At 47.0% G+C, this 19807-nt stretch overlaps 1 protein-coding gene across 1 annotated transcript; it reads right to left on the bottom strand.

Annotated features, from left to right (window-relative positions):
• Nucleotides 1-10112: 10112 nt before the first annotated feature.
• Nucleotides 10113-18372, bottom strand: nr1d1 (nuclear receptor subfamily 1, group d, member 1). The gene is made up of 7 exons (XM_045219751.1): nt 17891-18372; nt 14125-14403; nt 13783-14016; nt 12995-13660; nt 12693-12877; nt 12350-12560; nt 10113-11080 (listed from the first exon to the last, which is right to left on the bottom strand). The coding sequence occupies exons 1-7, from the start codon at nt 17949-17951 to the stop codon at nt 10884-10886; spliced, it is 1833 nt and encodes a 610-aa protein (XP_045075686.1). The 5' UTR covers nt 17952-18372; the 3' UTR covers nt 10113-10883.
• Nucleotides 18373-19807: the final 1435 nt, after the last annotated feature.

The raw sequence follows: 19807 nt of genomic DNA, 5'->3' as shown, positions 1-19807 counted from the left end.
ATTAACAGAGGGCCACTCAGTTTAAAAATTAGAAGTAATCTCTGACAGATCCAGTCAGAGGCCCAGCTCCTGAGCTCCAATCATTAGCAGATATTAATTTTTAATGGAAAATTAATGTGTTCATGCAAAATAAATTACTGTATCGAACCGAATCGCGTCAATTCGTTCCCCTAATCAAACCGAATCGCACGAATTGTTAAGGATTAAAACATATAGTTCCTGTGTCATATCAGAGCTCATGTATCTAGATGCATATTGAATAATTCAAGAAAGGAGAGCTACACATCCCTAATAAATATCTCATGACTCCTTTTCTAATATTGCTCTGTTTTGTCTTCTAGATGTATCTGTTGTCTTATCTATGTATTGTTATAACGGTATTACCACTCGCGTGTAAAGAAATAAACCTTTTCTCTGTTAACTTTTGTCCATTGGTTTTTCTTAATATTTACACTTAAAGAAGAGGTGAAAGTTGTGCACTCTACTCTCTATACTCAACTTGTCAAAATAAATAAACCACGTTGTGGTGAATGAAGAGTGCAACTTGTATTTCTTTATCAAAATGTAGGCTCTTTTAGTCATCAGCACCCCTATAGGATATGGTGTTTGTCGTATTTCCATAATTTCACCACTAGAGTGTAGTAACTATGTACACTGCATAGTTAGATATTACTGCACTCTCGGAGCTAGAAGCACAAGCATTTCGCTACACCCGCTATAACATCTGCTAAACACGTATGTGACAAATAAAATTTGATTTGATCCTGTGGCTGTGCTGAGTTATTTTGCTCCCCGTAGGCTGACATAATGTGGTTAGATAATCTATGGGTTGGCAGACAAAGTCAACCCTGAAGGCTGTCAAAAGCCTGAAGAGAAATAGCCTATCTAAGATGGGTCTTCAACGGGTTCCACAAGCAATGTGTTATATTTCTTTCCACCTGCCTTTGTAACTTAACGTACATGCTTTTTACAAAACCTGCAATCATATTCTTGAAAAGACAGGCCCTTTGGTGGTTTGTTCTATATCGTGGAGCTCTGCCCCATAGGGGAGCTCTGCTCCTATTGGTTTACCCACTGCCCTAAGGCAGCATCAGCCTGAGACAAAATTATGCACACACCTGCAGCCAATAGGAGTACAGGTGTCCCTATAAGAGGGGACGCTTCCCTTCAATCAGCCTCCCTTTATCTTCAGCGACTAGACTGAAGAAGCCAAGAAGAGACGAAGAGAAGACTCAGGACGAAGAAAACGCCGTCGATTTTCCAGATCATCGACGTCGTCCTACAATGAGCACACCAAGCTTATCCATAGGGTAAGTATTTAACAAAAGCTCTTTTCAGAGCTCAATGTCGCTGTTCCCCTTGGTGGCTGTTGACCCCCCCCCGACTTATGTTTAGTGGGTTGAGGGACACAGCACGCCAGGGACGGCCTCATTAATCCCCCACTATGCGCCAGCTGCGCCCTCCTTTTTTGAAGGAGAGGAAGCAGCTTTGGGCATTTTTAGGGAGGATATTCCTCTTGAGGTAGTGCTATCAGTGTTAGCCTCAGCTTCTGAGGCATCATCTGAAGGCGCTGACTCAGGAGATGACAGGGCTATTGGGGAAGAAATGAATATTCTATTGGAACAATTCATTATACTGACCCAGATGTTTAACACCCCTTTTCCCTCAGGAAAGTGTTAGGTCATTTACATCCCTGGATGATGGCGCCACAGCCTCTCTGTGCTCTGAATTTTCAGGTCTCATTGAGTGGGCTACTAAACAGCGGGAGATTAAGCTGCCCCCCATTCCCTCCAACCCGGAAGTGGACATGATGGAGGGCGGCCGTTACTCTCGCTACAGCTTAGCGTCAGACGGCGGCCTCCAGCAGCAAGGGAGCGGGCCTCGCCCCCCGCAGCGCCAGAGGTGCCGACCATTCCGCCGGCGAGAGAGGTCATTAAAGCGTCATCCTGGCATCACCCGAAGGGCGGCCAGAAGAGACGCCGTTTATGACATGGCGAGGGGGAGAGAACGGAAGACGGCGCAGCGCCTGGTGTGACTGAGCCCACTGTTCCCCCCTACCCTACCGTTGAGTGTATGGAGGAGAATGTTTTTTGTTGATGTGTGTAATAAAGAGTTGGCTCTACCTGACTTTGTCAAAGAAAGAGCCCCTTTTCCATAATACATCCGAGAGCGTTCGACCTTCCTCACTCTCGCTCTCTCTCTTACCACTCGAGTGCAGCTCAGCCCACCACAGTGCGTTGCTGAGCACACACATAAGGTAGGTATAAAAAGGATATTAATTTTAAGATGTTACCTTATGAAGACCTCACTTTACAGACTCCTAGGAGTGCTGTAGTGAGTGTCTCACATAGCAGGCTGCAGTCTCAGCCGGATAATGGCATGATGACGCGACCGCTATTCGGGACGGCGCTCTGTCTCAGGCTAAGGTCTCAGTCAGTGCAGTTCAGACCCGTGCTGCGTTCACGGAGGGCCGGAATACTGTGGTTACGAGTTTAACCAACGTATCGGCGCCCCCGTTTCTCTCAGAACGCGCTGATGCTCAACACACTGAGTGTAGCTCAGCCCACCAGGGGTGCAGAGCTGAGCACACACAGGAGGTGAATGTTAAAAAAGGGTATCAAGACGCCGCCTTGTGTTACCTTATAGAGACCTCACATTACAGACTCCTAGGAGTGCTGTAGTGAGTGTCTGACATAGCAGGCTGCAGTCTCGGTCAGACACTGACATGATGACACAGCCGCTATTTGGGGATGGCGCACTATCGCAGACTAAGGTCTCTGTTAGTGCGATTCAGACCCATGCTGCGTTCACGGAGGGCCCGATTACCACGGTCACGAAAGTAACCAACGTATCGGCGCCCCCACCTCTCTTAGAACGTGCCAATGCTCACCACACTGAGTGTAGTTCAGCCCACCAGAGGTGCAGAGCTGAACGCACACAGGAGGTAAAAGGAGGAAAGATACCAAGACGCCGTCTTGGTTTATCTCAAAGAGACCTCACATTACAGACTCCAAGGAGTACTGTAGTGAGTGCCTCTCATAGCAGGCTGCAGTCTCAGTCAGGAGACATGATGACGCAGCCGCTATTTGGGGATGGCGCACTATCGCAGACTAAGGTTTCGGTTAGTGCGATTCAGACCCATGCTGCGTTCACGGAGGGCCGGATTACTAAGGTTACGGGAATAACCAACGTATCGGCGCCCCCACCTCTCACAGAACGCGCTAATACTCACCACACTGAGCGTGACTCAACCCACCAGAGGTGCAGAGTTGAACACACACAGAAGGTGAAGGTTAAGAAGGTATCAAAGCGCCGCCTTGTGTTACCTCATAGAGACCTCATATTACAGACTCCTAGGAGTATTGTAGTGAGGGGCTCTAATAGCGAATTGCAGTCATCTACGATGAAGCAATCGCTTGCTGGGGATGGTGCCCTGTCGCAGGCTGTGGCCTCGGTCAGTGCAATTCAGACCCGCGCTCCGTTCACGGAGGGCAGGAATACGACGGTTACGGGTTTAACTGACGTCTCTGCCCCTCCTTCTGGTTCAGAACGCACTAATGTTTCCTCTCCCTTTCATGGGGGGCCCGCCTTGGGCTGTTCCACCACCTCAGTGTTGGGGAACAGCGGCGGCAAGGGCCATAGAGGAATACAGGTCCTTCCTACTGAATGTACCACAGCTTCGCGCTCGGCCGCTTTCTCTGTATTGCTGGCAGTGGCAGCGAAGCTGCACCCTCTCACGCTGGCTAGAACAGATGTTGCAGAAGGGTTATGCTCTCCAATTCCATCGGACCCCACCCCCATTCAGGGGAGTGGTGGAGACGGTGATGAAAACGCCCGAAAAAGTGGCCGCTCTGGTTTCAGAGATTACGGAACTTTTGGCGAAGGAGGCGGTCACAGTGGTTCCCCAGGAGCAAAGGAACAAGGGGCTATATTCACCCTAATTCCTGGTGCCCAAAAAGACGGGGGGGATGAGGCCAATATTGGATTCACGCATTCTCAACGAGAGCGTAACCAAACGGCCCTGTGAATTGGAAAAAGAGCGCGCCCTGGCCCAGTCATCAGATTGTCTACCTGGGGATACAGCTAGACACTGTAATGATGAGGGCTCGAATTTCGGACCCCCGAAGGGTAGCCTTGTTGCTAGCCCTGAGGAAGTGTCGTCCGAATCACACGGTGAAGGCGCTGTCGATCATGTCACTCTTGGGTCTCATGTCGTCAGCCCACTCTGTAGTTCCGCTGGGACTCCTGCACATGTGCAGGATGCAGCGATGGTTCGCCCAACTAAGACTAGACCCATTGCGTCAACGTCATCGGTTGGTGGTGGTTCCCCTCTCGCTCAGTGCAGATCTGAACTACTGGAGAAACCCTCGCGTTCTCACGCACGGAGTCCCGATAGGCAAAGTGTCCTCTTACATCCCAGTGTTCACAGATGCGTCTCTGACGGGATGGGGAGGGACATGACAGACCCAAGCGATAGGAGGTGTGTGGCCTCTTTCGAGTCGCCACATCAACCTCTTGGAGTTGGAAACGGTTCGACTGGTTTTGACCCACTTCGCGTCTACCCTTCGGGGTCACGATGTGCTGGTCTGGTCAGACAACCGGACCACAGTAGCCCACATAAATCGCCAGGGAGGAGTCAGGTCTCCTGCTCTCCATCGGGCGGCAGAGGAATTGTGGCTGTGGGCTCACGAGCACCTTCGCTCATTGAGAGCAGCACACATTCCGAGCTACTTGAACGTAGGAGCAGACCTCATGTCAAGAGGGGGTCCTCGAGACGACGAGTGGTGTCTGCATCCGGACATTGTTCTCCAAATTTGGGAACAGTTCGGGAGAGCCGAGGTGGATCTATTGCGTCACGTGTGAAGCCTTTGCGCACCACCCGTGGCCGAGAATTCTTCTGTATGCATTCCCTCCGCTGTCCTGCATTCTCCCACTGTTAGCCAGGGTGAGGTCAGGAGGGCTGTCAGTGATACTGGTAGCCCCCGATCACCCAGGGGCTCCTTGGTTTGCGGAGATGAGTCAGATGTTGATTGCGCCACCTTGGCCAATTCCACATCGACGGGACGCGTTGTCTCAGGCGGGGGGCACGATAGGGCAGTTGCCCATAATCGGCCAACCACTGAAGGTCTGGCTGCTGAGAGGGACAGGCTAGAGCGCCGTGGGTTATCTGATGCGGTGATCAGGACCATACAGGGTTCACGTGCCAGTTCCACTTCTAAAATGTATGCCAGTAGATGGAACGTGTTTTCACAATGGTGTGTCACACAAGGTGTAGACCCCATGAACTGTCAGGTTGAGAGTATTCTCTCTTTCCTACAGCTTATGTTTGACAAGCAGAGATCGCCCGCCACCATTAAGGTGTTTGCAGCGGCGATTTCAGCATTGTCACAAGGGGTTTGGCAGAGACAATGTCTTTAGTCACCCTCTAGTGAAACGTTTCCTATTAGGAACGCGGCGACTTAGGCCAACACCTAGAGCAACGCTTCCTCAGTGGGATTTGGCTTTGGTACTCGAAGCGCTATGTAAGTCGCCGTTCGAGCCATTGAATCAAATACCCCTCAAGATGCTGTCTTTGAAGACAGCACTGTTGCTCGCTTTGACTACGGCTAAGCGTGTTAGTGATTTGTGTGCTATTTCGACGAGACCCGACTGCCTTGCCATTAATGGCGATCTGAGCAGAGCGGTGTTACATCCTAACCCGGCATTTGTGCCGAAGGTTATTAGGAGTTCATATAGATCACAGACCGTGGAGCTGTGGGCTTTTTCTCCTCCTCCTCATAGAGAGAGGAGTGAGGAAAGGCTCCATCGCCTGTGCCCAGTACGCGCCTTGGCGTGTAACGTCGAGCGCACAGCAGCGATTAGGTCATCGCCTCAGCTGTTTGTGTGTCATGGTGCTGCTGCACTAGGTAGACCACTTTCGAAACAGCGTCTGTCTCATTGGCTCTGTGAGGGCATTGAGACAGCTTATGAGGCAGCGGGCGACAATTGCCTCAGGGTATCAGAGCTCACTCCACTCGTGGAGTAGCAGCTTCTACTGCCCTTTTCAGAGGAACAGGGGTAGAGGATATATGTAGAGCGGCGTCATGGTCAACACCATCTCCATTTATCCGTTTCTATCTCTTGGATATGTCTTCTAACTCTTTGGCTCAGTCTGTACTCAGCGTGGCTGAAGGGAGACTTTGAGCTAGGAGGAGAGGAATGCAGGACTGTGGAGACAGGGTCTCTATCAGGTCCGCTTCTGATAGAAGGACATATTTTTTGCATGACTCCTGACTGACAGGTTCAGTACAGTAGAGGGCATGTATTGATCTGCCCACCAGTGATTCACTGGAGTGAGGCGGAATGATGGAGGATAATAGTAGTAACTTGGTTACGATACTATTAGACCGGTCATGACAATTTGACGGAATGTGACGTCATCTATCTGCTTGTTCAGATTAGTATGAATCATGTTCTGGGATCTGCCCACCAATCTCTGGGGTTCCATTGATTGAGTGAGGCGGCCTACCGTGTACACAATGTAGAGTGACACTTTGTGTCATTCCATTAGTGGTCGGTAGTATTGTAACAGGATATTGAGGTACCATCTATCTGCTAGTACAGATTAGTATGGCCTGTATTCTGGTGATCTGCCCACTAGTCATTGGTGTTGCCATTGGACTAGGTGGGGCGGGTTTTTAACCGATGACGCAGTATATTGTGACACTTGTAGGGTGACAGTGGTTACAGTACTGCGGGAATTGGTTGCAGCCATTGCTAGGCCTGACCTTTTCATTTTGATGGGAAGTGTTGGGCTCGGCAGGGAGTACATTTTGGAGCGCTACGCTCCGCCTTAAACCAATAGGAGCAGAGCTAGAGAGGGGCGGAGCTCCACAATATAGAACGATTAGTTACCGGAGTGTAACTCCAGTTCTATGAGTGGAGCGGAGCCCCATAGGACTTAAGGCCCTGCCGACCCTCTCTAGTCTCGCTGAAGATAAATATCTCGGGAGGCTGATTGAGGGGAGGCATCCCCTCTTATAGGGACACCTGTACTCCTATTGGCTGCAGGTGTGTACATAATTTTGTCTCAGGCTGATGCTGCCTTAGGGCAGTGGGTAAACCAATAGGAGCAGAGCTCCCCTATGGGGCTCCGCTCCACTCATAGAACTGGAGTTACACTCCGGTAACTAATCGTTTGAGCTACTTGGCGCTTCGACTTCAGAGCCTGCTCTCCCTCTCGCTTTTCATACCTGTCACAGGTACCCTTCATGCTTCACTCCTCACCAGCTGCCTTTCAATAGGCTCCCCGGGATGCAGCAGGCTGGGCCAATGTCGGAGCTGTGAAAAGTTGGTTATGCTGACGGTTTGACCCACTTCTGATCCATGTGGCAGCAGCTTCTGCAGTAATTAGGTTACAGTCTCCTCTCCTTGCTTTGTGGTTGAAGAGGGATTGGGTGGTTTGATAATCCTCTTCATAGATCAGATTCCATTCCACTGTGGACCCAAGTGAAAGGGATCTTGTTTTTCTCTCTTCAATGTGATATTGTAGTCTTATCAAACAGCATCAATCCTACTTTGTTTTTGTCCCCAAGTAATACCCGTGTCTATGGACTGGGAGCTCCCTAGCTTTCCCTAGGGCAGTTTTACACAGACAATTACTTGTTGTTTATGTTATAGAAGTGTATAATGGTTATATACAGTAAATTACAAATAGCTAATTCATGAAGAACCTGGCGTCCTTGGAAATGTTCCTACGTATACATATTTATTACATAATACAGTTTCTAACCTACGATTTGTCTGCAGGACTGTAGTTCATCGACTTTTGCTAACAAAATCATCGTCTTTCCTTATTTTTAATCTGATCACTAGTATCATACCCTTACTTGGTAACAACTACCGGGCAGATAGAGCGCAACAATTCTGCATTTTGGTTAGCTACAATATACACTGCTCAAAAAAATAAAGGGAACACTAAAATAACACACCCTAGATCTGAATGAATGAAATAATCTTATTAAATACTTTTTTCTTTATATAGTTGAATGTGCTGACAACAAAATCACACAAAAATTATCAATGGAAATCAAATTTATCAACCCATGGAGGTCTGGATTTGGAGTCACCCTCAAAATTAAAGTGGAAAACCACACTACAGGCTGATCCAACTTTGATGTAATGTCCTTAAAACAAGTCAAAATGAGGCTCAGTAGTGTGTGTGGCCTCCACGTGCCTGTATGACCTCCTTACAACGCCTGGGCATGCTCCTGATGAGGTGGTGGATGGTCTCCTGAGGGATCTCCTCCCAGACCTGGACTAAAGCATCCGCCAACTCCTGGACAGTCTGTGGTGCAACGTGGCGTTGGTGGATGGAGCGAGTCATGATGTCCCAGATGTGCTCAATTGGATTCAGGTCTGGGGAACGGGCGGGCCAGTCCATAGCATCAATGCCTTCCTCTTGCAGGAACTGCTGACACACTCCAGCCACATGAGGTCTAGCATTGTCTTGCATTAGGAGGAACCCAGGGCCAACCGCACCAGTATATGGTCTCACAAGGGGTCTGAGGATCTCATCTCGGTACCTAATGGCAGTCAGGCTACCTCTGGTGAGCACATGGAGGGCTGTGCGGCCCCCCAAAGAAATGCCACCCCACACCATGACTGACCCACCGCCAAACCGGTCATGCTGGAGGATGTTGCAGGCAGCAGAACGTTCTCCACGGCGTCTCCAGACTCTGTCACGTCTGTCACGTGCTCAGTGTGAACCTGCTTTCATCTGTGAAGAGCACAGGGCGCCAGTGTTGAATTTGCCAATCTTGGTGTTCTCTGGCAAATGCCAACGTCCTGCACGGTGTTGGGCTGTAAGCACAACCCCCACCTGTGGACGTCGGCCCTCATACCACCCTCATGGAGTCTGTTTCTGACCGTTTGAGCAGACACATGCACATTTGTGGCCTGCTGGAGGTCATTTTGCAGGGCTCTGGCAGTGCTCCTCCTGCTCCTCCTTGCACAAAGGCAGAGGTAGCAGTCCTGCTGATGGGTTGTTGCCCTCCTACGGCCTCCTCCACGTCTCCTGATGTACTGGCCTGTCTCCTGGTAGCGCCTCCATGCTCTGGACACTACGCTGACAGACACAGCAAACCTTCTTGCCACAGCTCGCATTGATGTGCCATCCTGGATGAGCTGCACTACCTGAGCCACTTGTGTGGGTTGTAGACTCCGTCTCATGCTACCACTAGAGTGAAAGCACCGCCAGCATTCAAAAGTGACCAAAACATCAGTCAGGAAGCATAGGAACTGAGAAGTGGTCTGTGGTCACCACATGCAAAACCAGTCCTTTATTGGGGGTGTCTTGCTAATTGCCTATAATTTCCACCTGTTGTCTATTCCATTTGCACAACAGCATGTGAAATGTATTGTCAATCAGTGTTGCTTCCTAAGTGGACAGTTTGATTTCACAGAAGTGTGATTGACTTGGAGTTACATTGTGTTGTTTAAGTGTTCCCTTTATTTTTTTGAGCAGTGTATTTGACTATTGGCTACAATGCAGAACATATACAGTACTTTGTGGTCGCTGTCATGACGCGGTGAGGAAACAAACAGAAACATGAGAAATGTTTTGAGTGGTTTTATAAATGGATAAGATTTACACCTGCTTGTAGTGTGTTCTATGAAAGTAGATTGAATTTTGGTTTTCTGGAGAGCATGCTTTTCAGCACTACACTGTCACTCAGAGCTGACACTCACATGGTCTGTTTCAACTGAAGATACCCCACTACCCTTCAATAATTATTGATAAGACCTTGAACTACGGCAATAATCTGTTACTAATGAAGGGGTTATTATTACTGTCAGCATGTCCTTTCAAATAAATTAATCTCAAGGTCAAAGTGGACTTTGTTACTCAAACTAGAAATGGATTCCATAACTAAGACCTTATCCAAGCAAATGTGCAGCCTTGGTCATTGGTCAGTAGGCAACATCAGTGAGTGTTGTGACATGTGGGTGACATGTGGCTAATTGATTACATAGCTCAGCCCTCTAAAAGCTAGGTGATGTCTCTCCAACCCAGTCCCAGACAGAAGTAGAATAACAAGATCTGTACTACAGAAAAAGATCACACAAAGGAATTCCAATAAGTATTTTTTTTATAATGCCTTCTTTACATAAAACATTTTTGAACTACAGGATATTGTTTTTTATACACATACACTCAAATAGAATGTTATACATTTGTACCCACACATTTATAACTTTGCACCTTTTGAGCATTTCATCTTAACAAAAAAAAATATATTTTTCCAAACATTTGAAGTAGGCCTATTGATGTTTATATTTACAAATTTGTACAAACTCAGTTTTCAGTATGAATCAAGTCTACAACACTGCATACATTTTACTGATTATTTACAGTTGTGATAAAACAGAGAGCAGATGGTTTAATATGCATATAGCAGCCTCTTGGAAGGAACCAGGCCTAGCTGGACATGTGGGCTAGTAAAGCCCCATGCTGGTTTTGGTTCACCTCAACCGACAAGTGGTCTCTGGCCCCCTCAGACCAGCTGGTGTAGAGGGGGCACTTGTTCTGGGCAGTTTTGAGCTGCGACCACCTAAAATCATTTATGTAGAGGGCTTCGTCTCCCTCCTCTCCATGGGTCTATTGGCCCTACCCCTCTCAGTTGTCAGTCACTGTCTCTCGGCCATGTCATTGGCTGATGTGCACATCAGTCAACTCGGAGGCGGGCGGGTGTCCCTGAAGGGGGCAAGCGAGCAGGTGGAATAAGATCCCCTGTCACCTCTCCCAACTTGCCCCACCCCTTAGCCGCCCAACCACCACTGTCTGTGAGGTGGAGATAGGCGACGATTCCAGACGGGTTTTCTTGTCATCAGTGGCGACATTCTTATGCGTCGATGCGGAAAGACAGCAGCTTCTCTGAGTGCATATTGTTGAGGGTGCGCAGGTCGGGCATCTTGAGTAGCAGCTTGGTGAAGCGAGAGGCGTCGCAGGGGTTGCTCTTGCTGACCAGGGCACGCAGCACTCTGATCAGAGACTCCTGAAGCAGCTCCACTGAGTTTATGTTCTCGATGCCTGAACGATCTGAAAGAGGACAGATAAGAAAGAGAGCACCGTTAGACTACTTTACACGTTAGTACAGACCATTACTATGCCATAATAGTGAGTGATTTTTTTAAGTGTCGTGGTCAATGTTCCCTCTAATTTTCTTCGGCACTGAGCAAATTTCAGGCCTGCTGAGCGCAAACTTGAACATTGTGAAAATTCTGTGCAACTTCCAGTGCACAAAACACTGAGGCTGTACCCGCTTTAAGTAACAGTTTCAGACAGTGGTTAAGTAGGCTACTGTGGCTATTTGATCATAATGTAGGCCTACCATCAAAAACAATGGAGAAAAAAATGCATCCCCTAACATTTTAACATGGAAATAGCTGTTCTATCATTCAGCCTAAAGTAATGTGTGGTGTTCAATGTAGGCCTACATTCCATGAGACATTTGAAAAAAAACATGCAGGGCTTGACTGAAAATGTTGTTGTGTTGTTTGATGAAACTACTTTACAAAATAAAATGCATTATTATTCCCATACCATTATTACAGAGAATCAGACAAATGATGCCACTGCCTTTTTGAAACATAGCTTATTCAAGCCTCTCTCAAAATACAAGACAAAAAAAAATGCTCTTTATCCAACTCTAGAAATGTACACGTTTTGTGCTCTTGTAGGAAGCAATCACTCCCCCATTGCTGACTACAAATGATCTATAACTTGGGTAATAACTCACTAACTAGCAAAGGATATGACCACCTGGCTATATGCAGCGCTTGCTTTTATCTCAAAACAAGCGCATCTACTCATGACCGCTCATGCTGTAAACACAGTCCAGTTCAAAGTGAATGGCCCAGATCCATATATGGTAATGGTCTATTTGCATATAGGCCTACTGCAGCTCTGATTGGTTATGCCGCACCAGTCTGTGTAGTGTACGGGCTGAGTCGTGCGTGTCAATGCAATAGAATCCTACTCCGATGCATTCTGCCTACAACAAAATCCCTTGCATAGTTTGTTTTGTTGCATTGAAAGTGGCTAATATTGCGTTGATTCGATCACAATTCCCACAGTAAAGCGAAACGTTGATAGTGTCAACTAAGGGGGAAAACTCTAGAAAGTTGAGTGAAGTTCAATCTCATGCTTCTCTGTGCGGGCTGATATTTCTTCTGCGCGGCAATCCCGCACACAGCTTAGAGGGAACATTAGTCATGGTGATTTACTGGCAGGAGAAGTACAGTACTTGAGCTCTGACTGCTTAGATATGTTGTTAAAGTAATAAATAAGGCTTCTCATTGTTCTTACCTGCAGACACTAGCACTACAGCGGTGAAGAGACCCAGCTCCTCGGCCGTGAGCTCCAGGGAGTTGAGCTTCTCGCTGAATTCAAACATGGTGTCTAGCAGGCCTCCCATGCCCATGCCCTTCAGGCTCTCCAGGCTGTAGGTGGCACCAGAGATGAAGGTGACCGTCTGCTCCTTCACGTTAAAGAGGGAGGCAAAGCGCACCACCAAGACCTGTAACAGAAGCAAGGGAAAAGCGAGTGAGTGGTGAGTCATCGTATCTTCTCAAGCTGTGAGTATTTTTGTTGATCACTGTGTGAAGTTTCTTTGCATATCTGTGTTTGCACACATTTCACGGATGCCTACCTCAAAGGTGCCGGCCTTGAGCAGGGTGACTTGGTCGTTCTCTGAGAGTGCACTGAACCCTGGAATGTGCTTGGCGAACTCCACCACCTCGCGCACAGCCGGCGTGAAACTGAGCGAGAAGTCCTCCCAGATCTCCTGGGGGGTCTTGTTGGGTTCGGCTTGGGGGCACATGTTCATTGACATGCCTGGAGGAGTGAGGAGAATCGTAATCAGCATTTTCCTATATGCTATGACTACATGACACTATTATTGACTATCTTTAACATCAAGATCTTTTCAATGTTGCAGCTCTGTTTAGTGACTCACCAGCACAATGTCCTTGTGGTTTTTCCATGGGAAGTTCTGCCCCTGGGAGACACTGCTGGTCTCAATGCCTTGGTGGCTCCCAAACAGGTTGCTGTTGTGGAACTGCTTGCCGTTGTTCTGATGATGTCTGTCAGACATGGCCTGGAAGCCATGGTGCTGGAGGGCCACGTTGTTGTTGTGGTGGTAGATTGTGTTGAGGCCGTTCTGATGGTAGCCTGCAGGACAGTAGTTGGAGCCCCAGTTGTCCACCTCTCCGTTATGCTGTCTCGTGGACTCGCCCAGCTTATCGTGGGCGTAGACAAAGGTCTCACGGTGCGCCCGGGTAATGGCCGTTATGGTGCAGTCCACCCCAGGGCTGGGGCACAGGGGTGGAGAGCTGGCCAACATTGACGGGCTTTGGGTGGATGGTAGGGGCAGAGGGGAAGCAGGGGCTTGTGCTGGAGGAGAGGGGGAAGGGGCGAAAGGCAGGCCTGAGGCTGGGGATGGGGTGCCACAGTCAGACCCTGGGCAGGGAGAGGAGGAAGTGGGAGAAGGGGGAGAGTTGTGGGTCAGGCTGGCCAGCTGGAACTCATTTTGCATGTTGTTCATGTTGTTCATGGTGCTCTGCATCTCTGCGAGCATGCGCTGCTTCTCACGCTTAGGTATTCTGCCAAAGCGAACAGCTAGAGAGAGAGAAAGAGTCCAATGTCAAGTCAACAGTCCTAACAGGGATGAGAGTGTAATAGATCTATTAGCCATTTTGTGGCTATATGTGTCATGTTTTAGCATGTAAAGCTATGCTTACCATCGCGGGACATGCCCACGGACAGACACTTTTTGAAGCGGCACTGCTGGCAGCGGTTGCGGTTGATCCTCATGATGGTGCAGGTCTCGTTCTTCAGGCACTTTTTGTACTGGATGTTCTGCTGGATACTGCGTCGGAAGAATCCCTTGCAGCCCTCACAGGCATGGACGCCATAGTGGAAGCCTGAGGCGACGTCTCCACACACTTTACACAGCAGCACCATCCCATTTAGTTCTGTTACAAACATAAAGAGAAGGTCAGACAATGAGTCCAAGCTCCAAAAACACTTAAAGCTGCAGTTCCAGCAGTGACAGATAGGTTCTGGTATGGGGGTCTACTTACTGGTAACGCTTGCCACGGACTTGCTGGGGGAGCAGCGAGAGATGCTGTTGTCATTACGACCCCTAGGCCTTGGGGACCCTCCGGAGCCGGAAGAGCAGTTGCCATCATCACCATTGGAGGAGCTGGAGCTGCCACTGCCGGAGTAGGCACTGGAGAAGCCCTGGGAGCCGTTGGGGGAGGGAGGGAAGGAGGCCCCAAAGGAGTTCTCGCTGTACATAGACACTGGGCTGGTGCGGTTCGGTGAGCAGCCACTGGAGCCGATGTAGGATATTACGCCCCCTGGTGGACAAATGCAAAAGCGAGAGGACAACTTGTTAGAATGGATGTGTGGTTTAAAAACAGTGAGATCATTTGATTTGTCACATTTAGTGCTCCGTTCTTTGACTCTCAACCACTGGACATCAGTCAACTGACAGAAGAGGTAAAGAGGAAGAGGGTTAGAGAGAGGACGCCCACTGGTTCGGTTGATATTGCGCCCATTCACGTTCACTGACAAAAAGGAGGGGGTGGCTGCAACTTTGTATCATTCTGTACATTCCAAATGTTCCCTTAGCTACACAGGACAATTATGCAAGGCAAGGAAACCGTGGCAATGTTAGGATACCCATAGCAACAGAGTGGCTGGGGAGAGTCCAAGAAGACAAGTGGCTGGAAAATAACACTGCTTTCCAGGAAATGTTGGCAGGAAAGGCTGCCCTGACTGGCTTTCCGTTTATTTCTCTAGTTCAGAGGCCACCACTCTTTCCAAAACAGATGCCCTGACCACAGAGTACATTTATAGGAAGCCATAAGGGCAAGATTGTCCTGTGTGGGTTGTGCCCCGTGAGCAAGCATCGCCTACAGAACATTCTTTACATTATGGGAAGACGCTAATGCAGCATGAAGAATGAGCATGTTCTTTTTGGATGCTGCCCAATAGCACAGACAGTGCTATTGCTGTTGTGCAGTCTCATTGGCCAGACATAGCCACCCACACGAGTGGATGTAGATACTCTTGCGCTCTCTCTCTCTCTCTTTGTTGGAACTCTCCTGACAACGTTCCCTTGCCCTACTTCCCTTTCTCTCCATCTCTCTATTTTCACTCTCCTTGAAACTCCCTGTTCTTTTCTCTCCACACCCCCTCCCCTCTGTACTCTATCTTGCTCATACTCTGTTTCTCTTCTCCCTCTCTCACTTTCATTCTCTTTCTCCCTCCCTCTTGTTCTAATCCAGCTGTCTCAGTTTCTCCCGCTGTGAAGGCTAATTCTCACAAGTTCCGTCCAAGGATCACGTTTCGCCACAGCTGGCCACCCACACACCAACTCGTGCCCGGTCGCCGGGGGGTGCCACGCACAAGGCTACCGGGAATGGCTAATCGCTTTTTAAATGCCAAGTGGTGTGCCCCGCCCTTTGCCACACACAGCGTCCCTGCCGAAAGCCGAACCACAAAGCACTTTCTGCACTTCCTGTTGACCCCAATTAACCTGTGCTCTAATACCAGATCAACTGTATTGTGTTGTTGTAAGGAGATAATGTGTTGTTGTGAGGAGATAATGTGTTGTTTTACGGAGTCTTTGATACCTTTGCAGGACATTTTATTGGTGTTGTTGAGGCCTATTGAATGATGGGATCATTGTTTTGTGCTCAATAAAACCAAACTCTATACTTCTGTTCTGTGATCCTGACATTTAAATCTGGATGATTGCACAAACAGTGAGAGAATGTTTGTCTGTCCTGTTCTGTTCTTTTTGAGACATTCCAATCTCAGAATCCAGCCAACCAGGCAGCCCTGGGGGAGAAACACAATTCACTGTGGACAGGAACATAAGGTCTTATAGGGTCACTGTGTCAGGTGTCACCACAACATCCACAACACATGCACTTGCTTGTCCTGCCTGGTGCTATAGTATTAATGCTCCTCCCTCTCTCTCCACCTCATGTTTTCACTCCCTTTTGCTCTGTCTTCCACCTCCTGTCTTTCTATCTAAAAAAAATGTATTACCCACAATAACCAATCAGTGAGTGGAAAATAAAGATTGCTTTTCTATCAAAACCAATAACCTGCCATTTAAACCAACACTTGTAAAGTCAATGTGAAATGATGAAACAATATCAATAGATATAGCTCTGAATATTGAATTAGTCTTAGTGAGTAAACATACATTCAGAGTGAGGTACTTGAAAGAAATATAATAATTACATCGAAAGCTATGCGTGGGAGAGCCATAGAATGAAAACAGGTTGGGCTGAAGACATGTGTTGCTCGAGGAGCAACACTAGTGTAGGTTGGCTAGAGTACATTCTAGTCACGCCCCTACTCAACGTGCGCGCCTCCGACATCAGGGTGTTCAACGAGACTGGCAACCTCAGTCAATAAAAAAATAAAAAGACTGTCAACCTGACTGGCTGCGCAATACACGCCCATAGAACACACCAACTGTTTCTAGGACAGCCTCACGTTCCCACCCGCCTGGCGCTATCCATGGTACCTAATAGACAGTCAATTCCCACAATATACCTCATTAGATATTCTAATGTAGTTTACAGCATACTTGCTGAATAGAACTGAAAAGCTTGGTACCTATCAATGTTTTCACTTTGCTATGTTGTAGCTGTACAATATTATTTTCTGTATTGGACATGTATTTACTCTAACCTATATTCGAATGAATGAACCTATAAATGCTTTATTAGACCTACTATCGCCTTGCCCTAATAATAATATAATAAAGGTAGGTCTATTTTGGACATCTTCGATATCGAAAGGCAATGCCCAAATCACCGAGCAAGTATTTGGTTATGCCAGTGTAATTATGCCAGAAACAATAAGTTACGATGCCTTACATAAATGTTCGTGTCCCACTTTTCAATCTAACACGTGACTGAAAGACGTCCTGATCGAATCGCAATAATTACACCCGCCAGCTATCCAATAGCAGTGCGCACATGGCATCCAATACTGCTTCACACATGGGACTCTTACGAGAAATTATGTAATGAGCTTGCTCTCTATACCAATGGAGATTGGTGGAGAACAGTGATTGAAAACAAAACGCACATGGCTAGCTTGGCGGGCCATGTGAATTGGGCAAAAACATGCGCGGATGCCTGCATCAAATGGGATGTCCGTACACCTGACATGACCTACTTCCCCCCTGAACTATTTTTGAACACTCTGTCTTAACCCATGATTTTCTACCTACCACACGTACACCATCAAACAATATATAGTATTTGAAATACTTCTTTAAGGAAATGTACAGATAACTTATAGGCTATTACAAACTTCACGATACAATATTTCTTCATTTTACTTTTACTGAGGCCAGTAATTCGACCTTGACAATGACATTATGTCGAACGGTTGGGGTAAAATCTATAGGCTACAGTAACGATAACACACAATCACCAGTGAATGCAAAATACACGCTGTATAAGGAATAGGCCTACTTCAAGCATCATCAGTCATGCACTGAGGTTTGGCAGAGGTTTGGCATGAGGAGAACTGTACAGAGACCCCCTGAACTTTCCCCCATCTAGTGTTGCATCACAGGGATGCCACGTAAGTCCCATATACAAAAGTGGCTCTACTTAATCGACAGGTGCACATCAATACAATACAACTCATCATTGATTTACGCATTTCGGACTGATAAACAACAAACTGTAAAGAGCTTCAACAGACTGCCAGCAAGCCAGGTAGCCAAAACAATATGCGTAAAACACATTATAACCACAAATAAGGCATCCATTAAACACGCACAACAAAATAATCCTGAACATTTACCTGTATTGTTGTTATTTGTGTCCATTGCTGTTGTTGCCATCCTGAGCTCCAAAACATTCATATAGATATCGGTGAAAATAGAAAACAGCTTGGGAAAGGATAATTTCTTGGCAGAAAGCAGGTCCTTAATATATATTCTCTGTTATAACGATGTCATTATGTTCCTCTTTATAAAATAGCTCTGTTTGAGTTCGAATACTCATTAAAATACTTAGAACCAACGTTAATAAACTGTACCAAAGGATGCATCTGCTATCGACCAAGTTCCCGCGTAAAGAGAATCACTTCTCTGTGAGCAGTGTCAGTGAAAAAATAACGAAAAGCGTCTATGCTGTCACTGGCTCTATCCGTGTAGGTCTGAACCGCAGTTTCCAAATCGGCCTGGTTTTGCTCAGTCTCCCTCATCCCTAGGAAACAAACGAGGACGCACTGCATGCCTGCCCGCACGCGGCTGAAAACGGGACCATGTGACCCCCGGGGAGTGCCTCGTGTCCCAGTGACACACTTTTTCTCCAAACACATCTCCGGCATTTAAAAAAAACCCTGTGCACATGGAATGGTAACTCCGCCTACGAAAACGGGATAATGTGGGAAAATACTATTTTAACGCTACCATTTTTAACTATAGGCGATAGGACAGACATATGCACAATATTTTATTGTAGCCCAAATTACGCAACGCCATTGCGCAATGCCATGGCACATGTTCCATCCATCATTCAAATGGTGTCTAATTTGGGTCAAATTGGACGTGTCATTTTCAAGAGTAGGCTACTGTTGTTGAGAATAATGTGGAGTGCAGTTGAAAAGGGAGGATGTGCCCAACCATTACACCATCATATATTTTAGAAAAAAGCCAGCTGATTGTGAGGGTTGTTGCATAAATTGTGTCTGTGAAGGATAAGAGAGTGAGAGGGCTGACCTTGTCCTTTCATTGCTCTACCCAAATCTTTTTTTTACAGACTTTGTTGTAAGTGATGTGGTGTTATGAGCCGTATCCCCCTGACTGTACTCATGTACAAACAATTGCGCTAACCTTATTTAGAAAATATAGGCCTAATGGTTATCAAGCAAGCACCCTTTTCCTTGGTTAACTTGAGCCTAAGTCCCTAAATTTAAAAATCCATTATATATAGGGAGGGAGCGGATGTCTGTAATGTATCTACAGTGGGATTAATTCAATTGATATACTGGCTCACAAAGGGCTCCCCTTTTCATGTCTGGTGGGAATGTGGATGTGACCACAGACATTCACTAGAACAAATTAAAAAGATTAGTGCAACCTGATTGTGAAGCGAGGAACATGGCATTTCAAACATCTTAATATCATCAAGAACAAGTATTAGCTTTTATTCAGCTTTTCTGGCAGCAGTGCAAGAGATGGGAAGGGTTGGTGATGGTGGTACAGAATACAAAAATAAAACTGTCCAAGAACTCTCCAGAATAAATGCAGACAGTATCATAACACCTTTCTTATTACCATTTTATAACCAGTGTTTTTGTAATAGGAAAACTCTGTAGGATCAAAAGGAACATGATATGCCTCCATATCATGCGCATCATTTCTGCCAGACTGTTTACAGCGCCCCACTCTATTCTACTCTGTGCACATTGTCCTCACGCCCCCACATTGTGCTGCTGTGGGTACATGTAAAGATCACCTAGCCCCATTCTGCAACTGCCCCTGAAAATCTAATCTATTTCCCATTATACGCAGCTAGTACGTTTGTGGTTTCCCATTGGTTCTTGGAACGAACCCATACGTTTCCTGACCGGTAAAATTGAATGTTTAGTAAGTATTCTGTGAACTGAAGCGAACATTTGTGCCTATTCTGGGAACATTTATTTTTAGGTTGCTCTGGTTTCTTGAAAGTTTTCTGGGAGGTTTTATTAACGGTCTGAGAACGGAAATTCTAG

The sequence above is a fragment of the Coregonus clupeaformis genome, unplaced genomic scaffold (genome assembly GCF_020615455.1).
Source record: "Coregonus clupeaformis isolate EN_2021a unplaced genomic scaffold, ASM2061545v1 scaf2709, whole genome shotgun sequence".
In the NCBI taxonomy this organism is placed as follows: Eukaryota; Metazoa; Chordata; class Actinopteri; order Salmoniformes; family Salmonidae; genus Coregonus; species Coregonus clupeaformis.
The sequence above is the reverse complement of the archived record's forward strand: the minus strand, read 5'-3'. Positions and strand labels throughout refer to the sequence as shown.

Excerpts from the sequence above, each read along its gene's own strand:
- nr1d1 (XM_045219751.1), bottom strand. The coding sequence starts at position 17,951 with ATGAATGTTTTGGAGCTCAGGATGGCAACAACAGCAATGGACACAAAT. Across the intron at positions 13,661-13,782 it reads CGTGGGCATGTCCCGCGATG|CTGTTCGCTTTGGCAGAATA; the intron begins GTAAGCATAGCT and ends CTCTCTCTCTAG. Across the intron at positions 11,081-12,349 it reads TGTAGTGCTAGTGTCTGCAG|ATCGTTCAGGCATCGAGAAC; the intron begins GTAAGAACAATG and ends GTCCTCTTTCAG.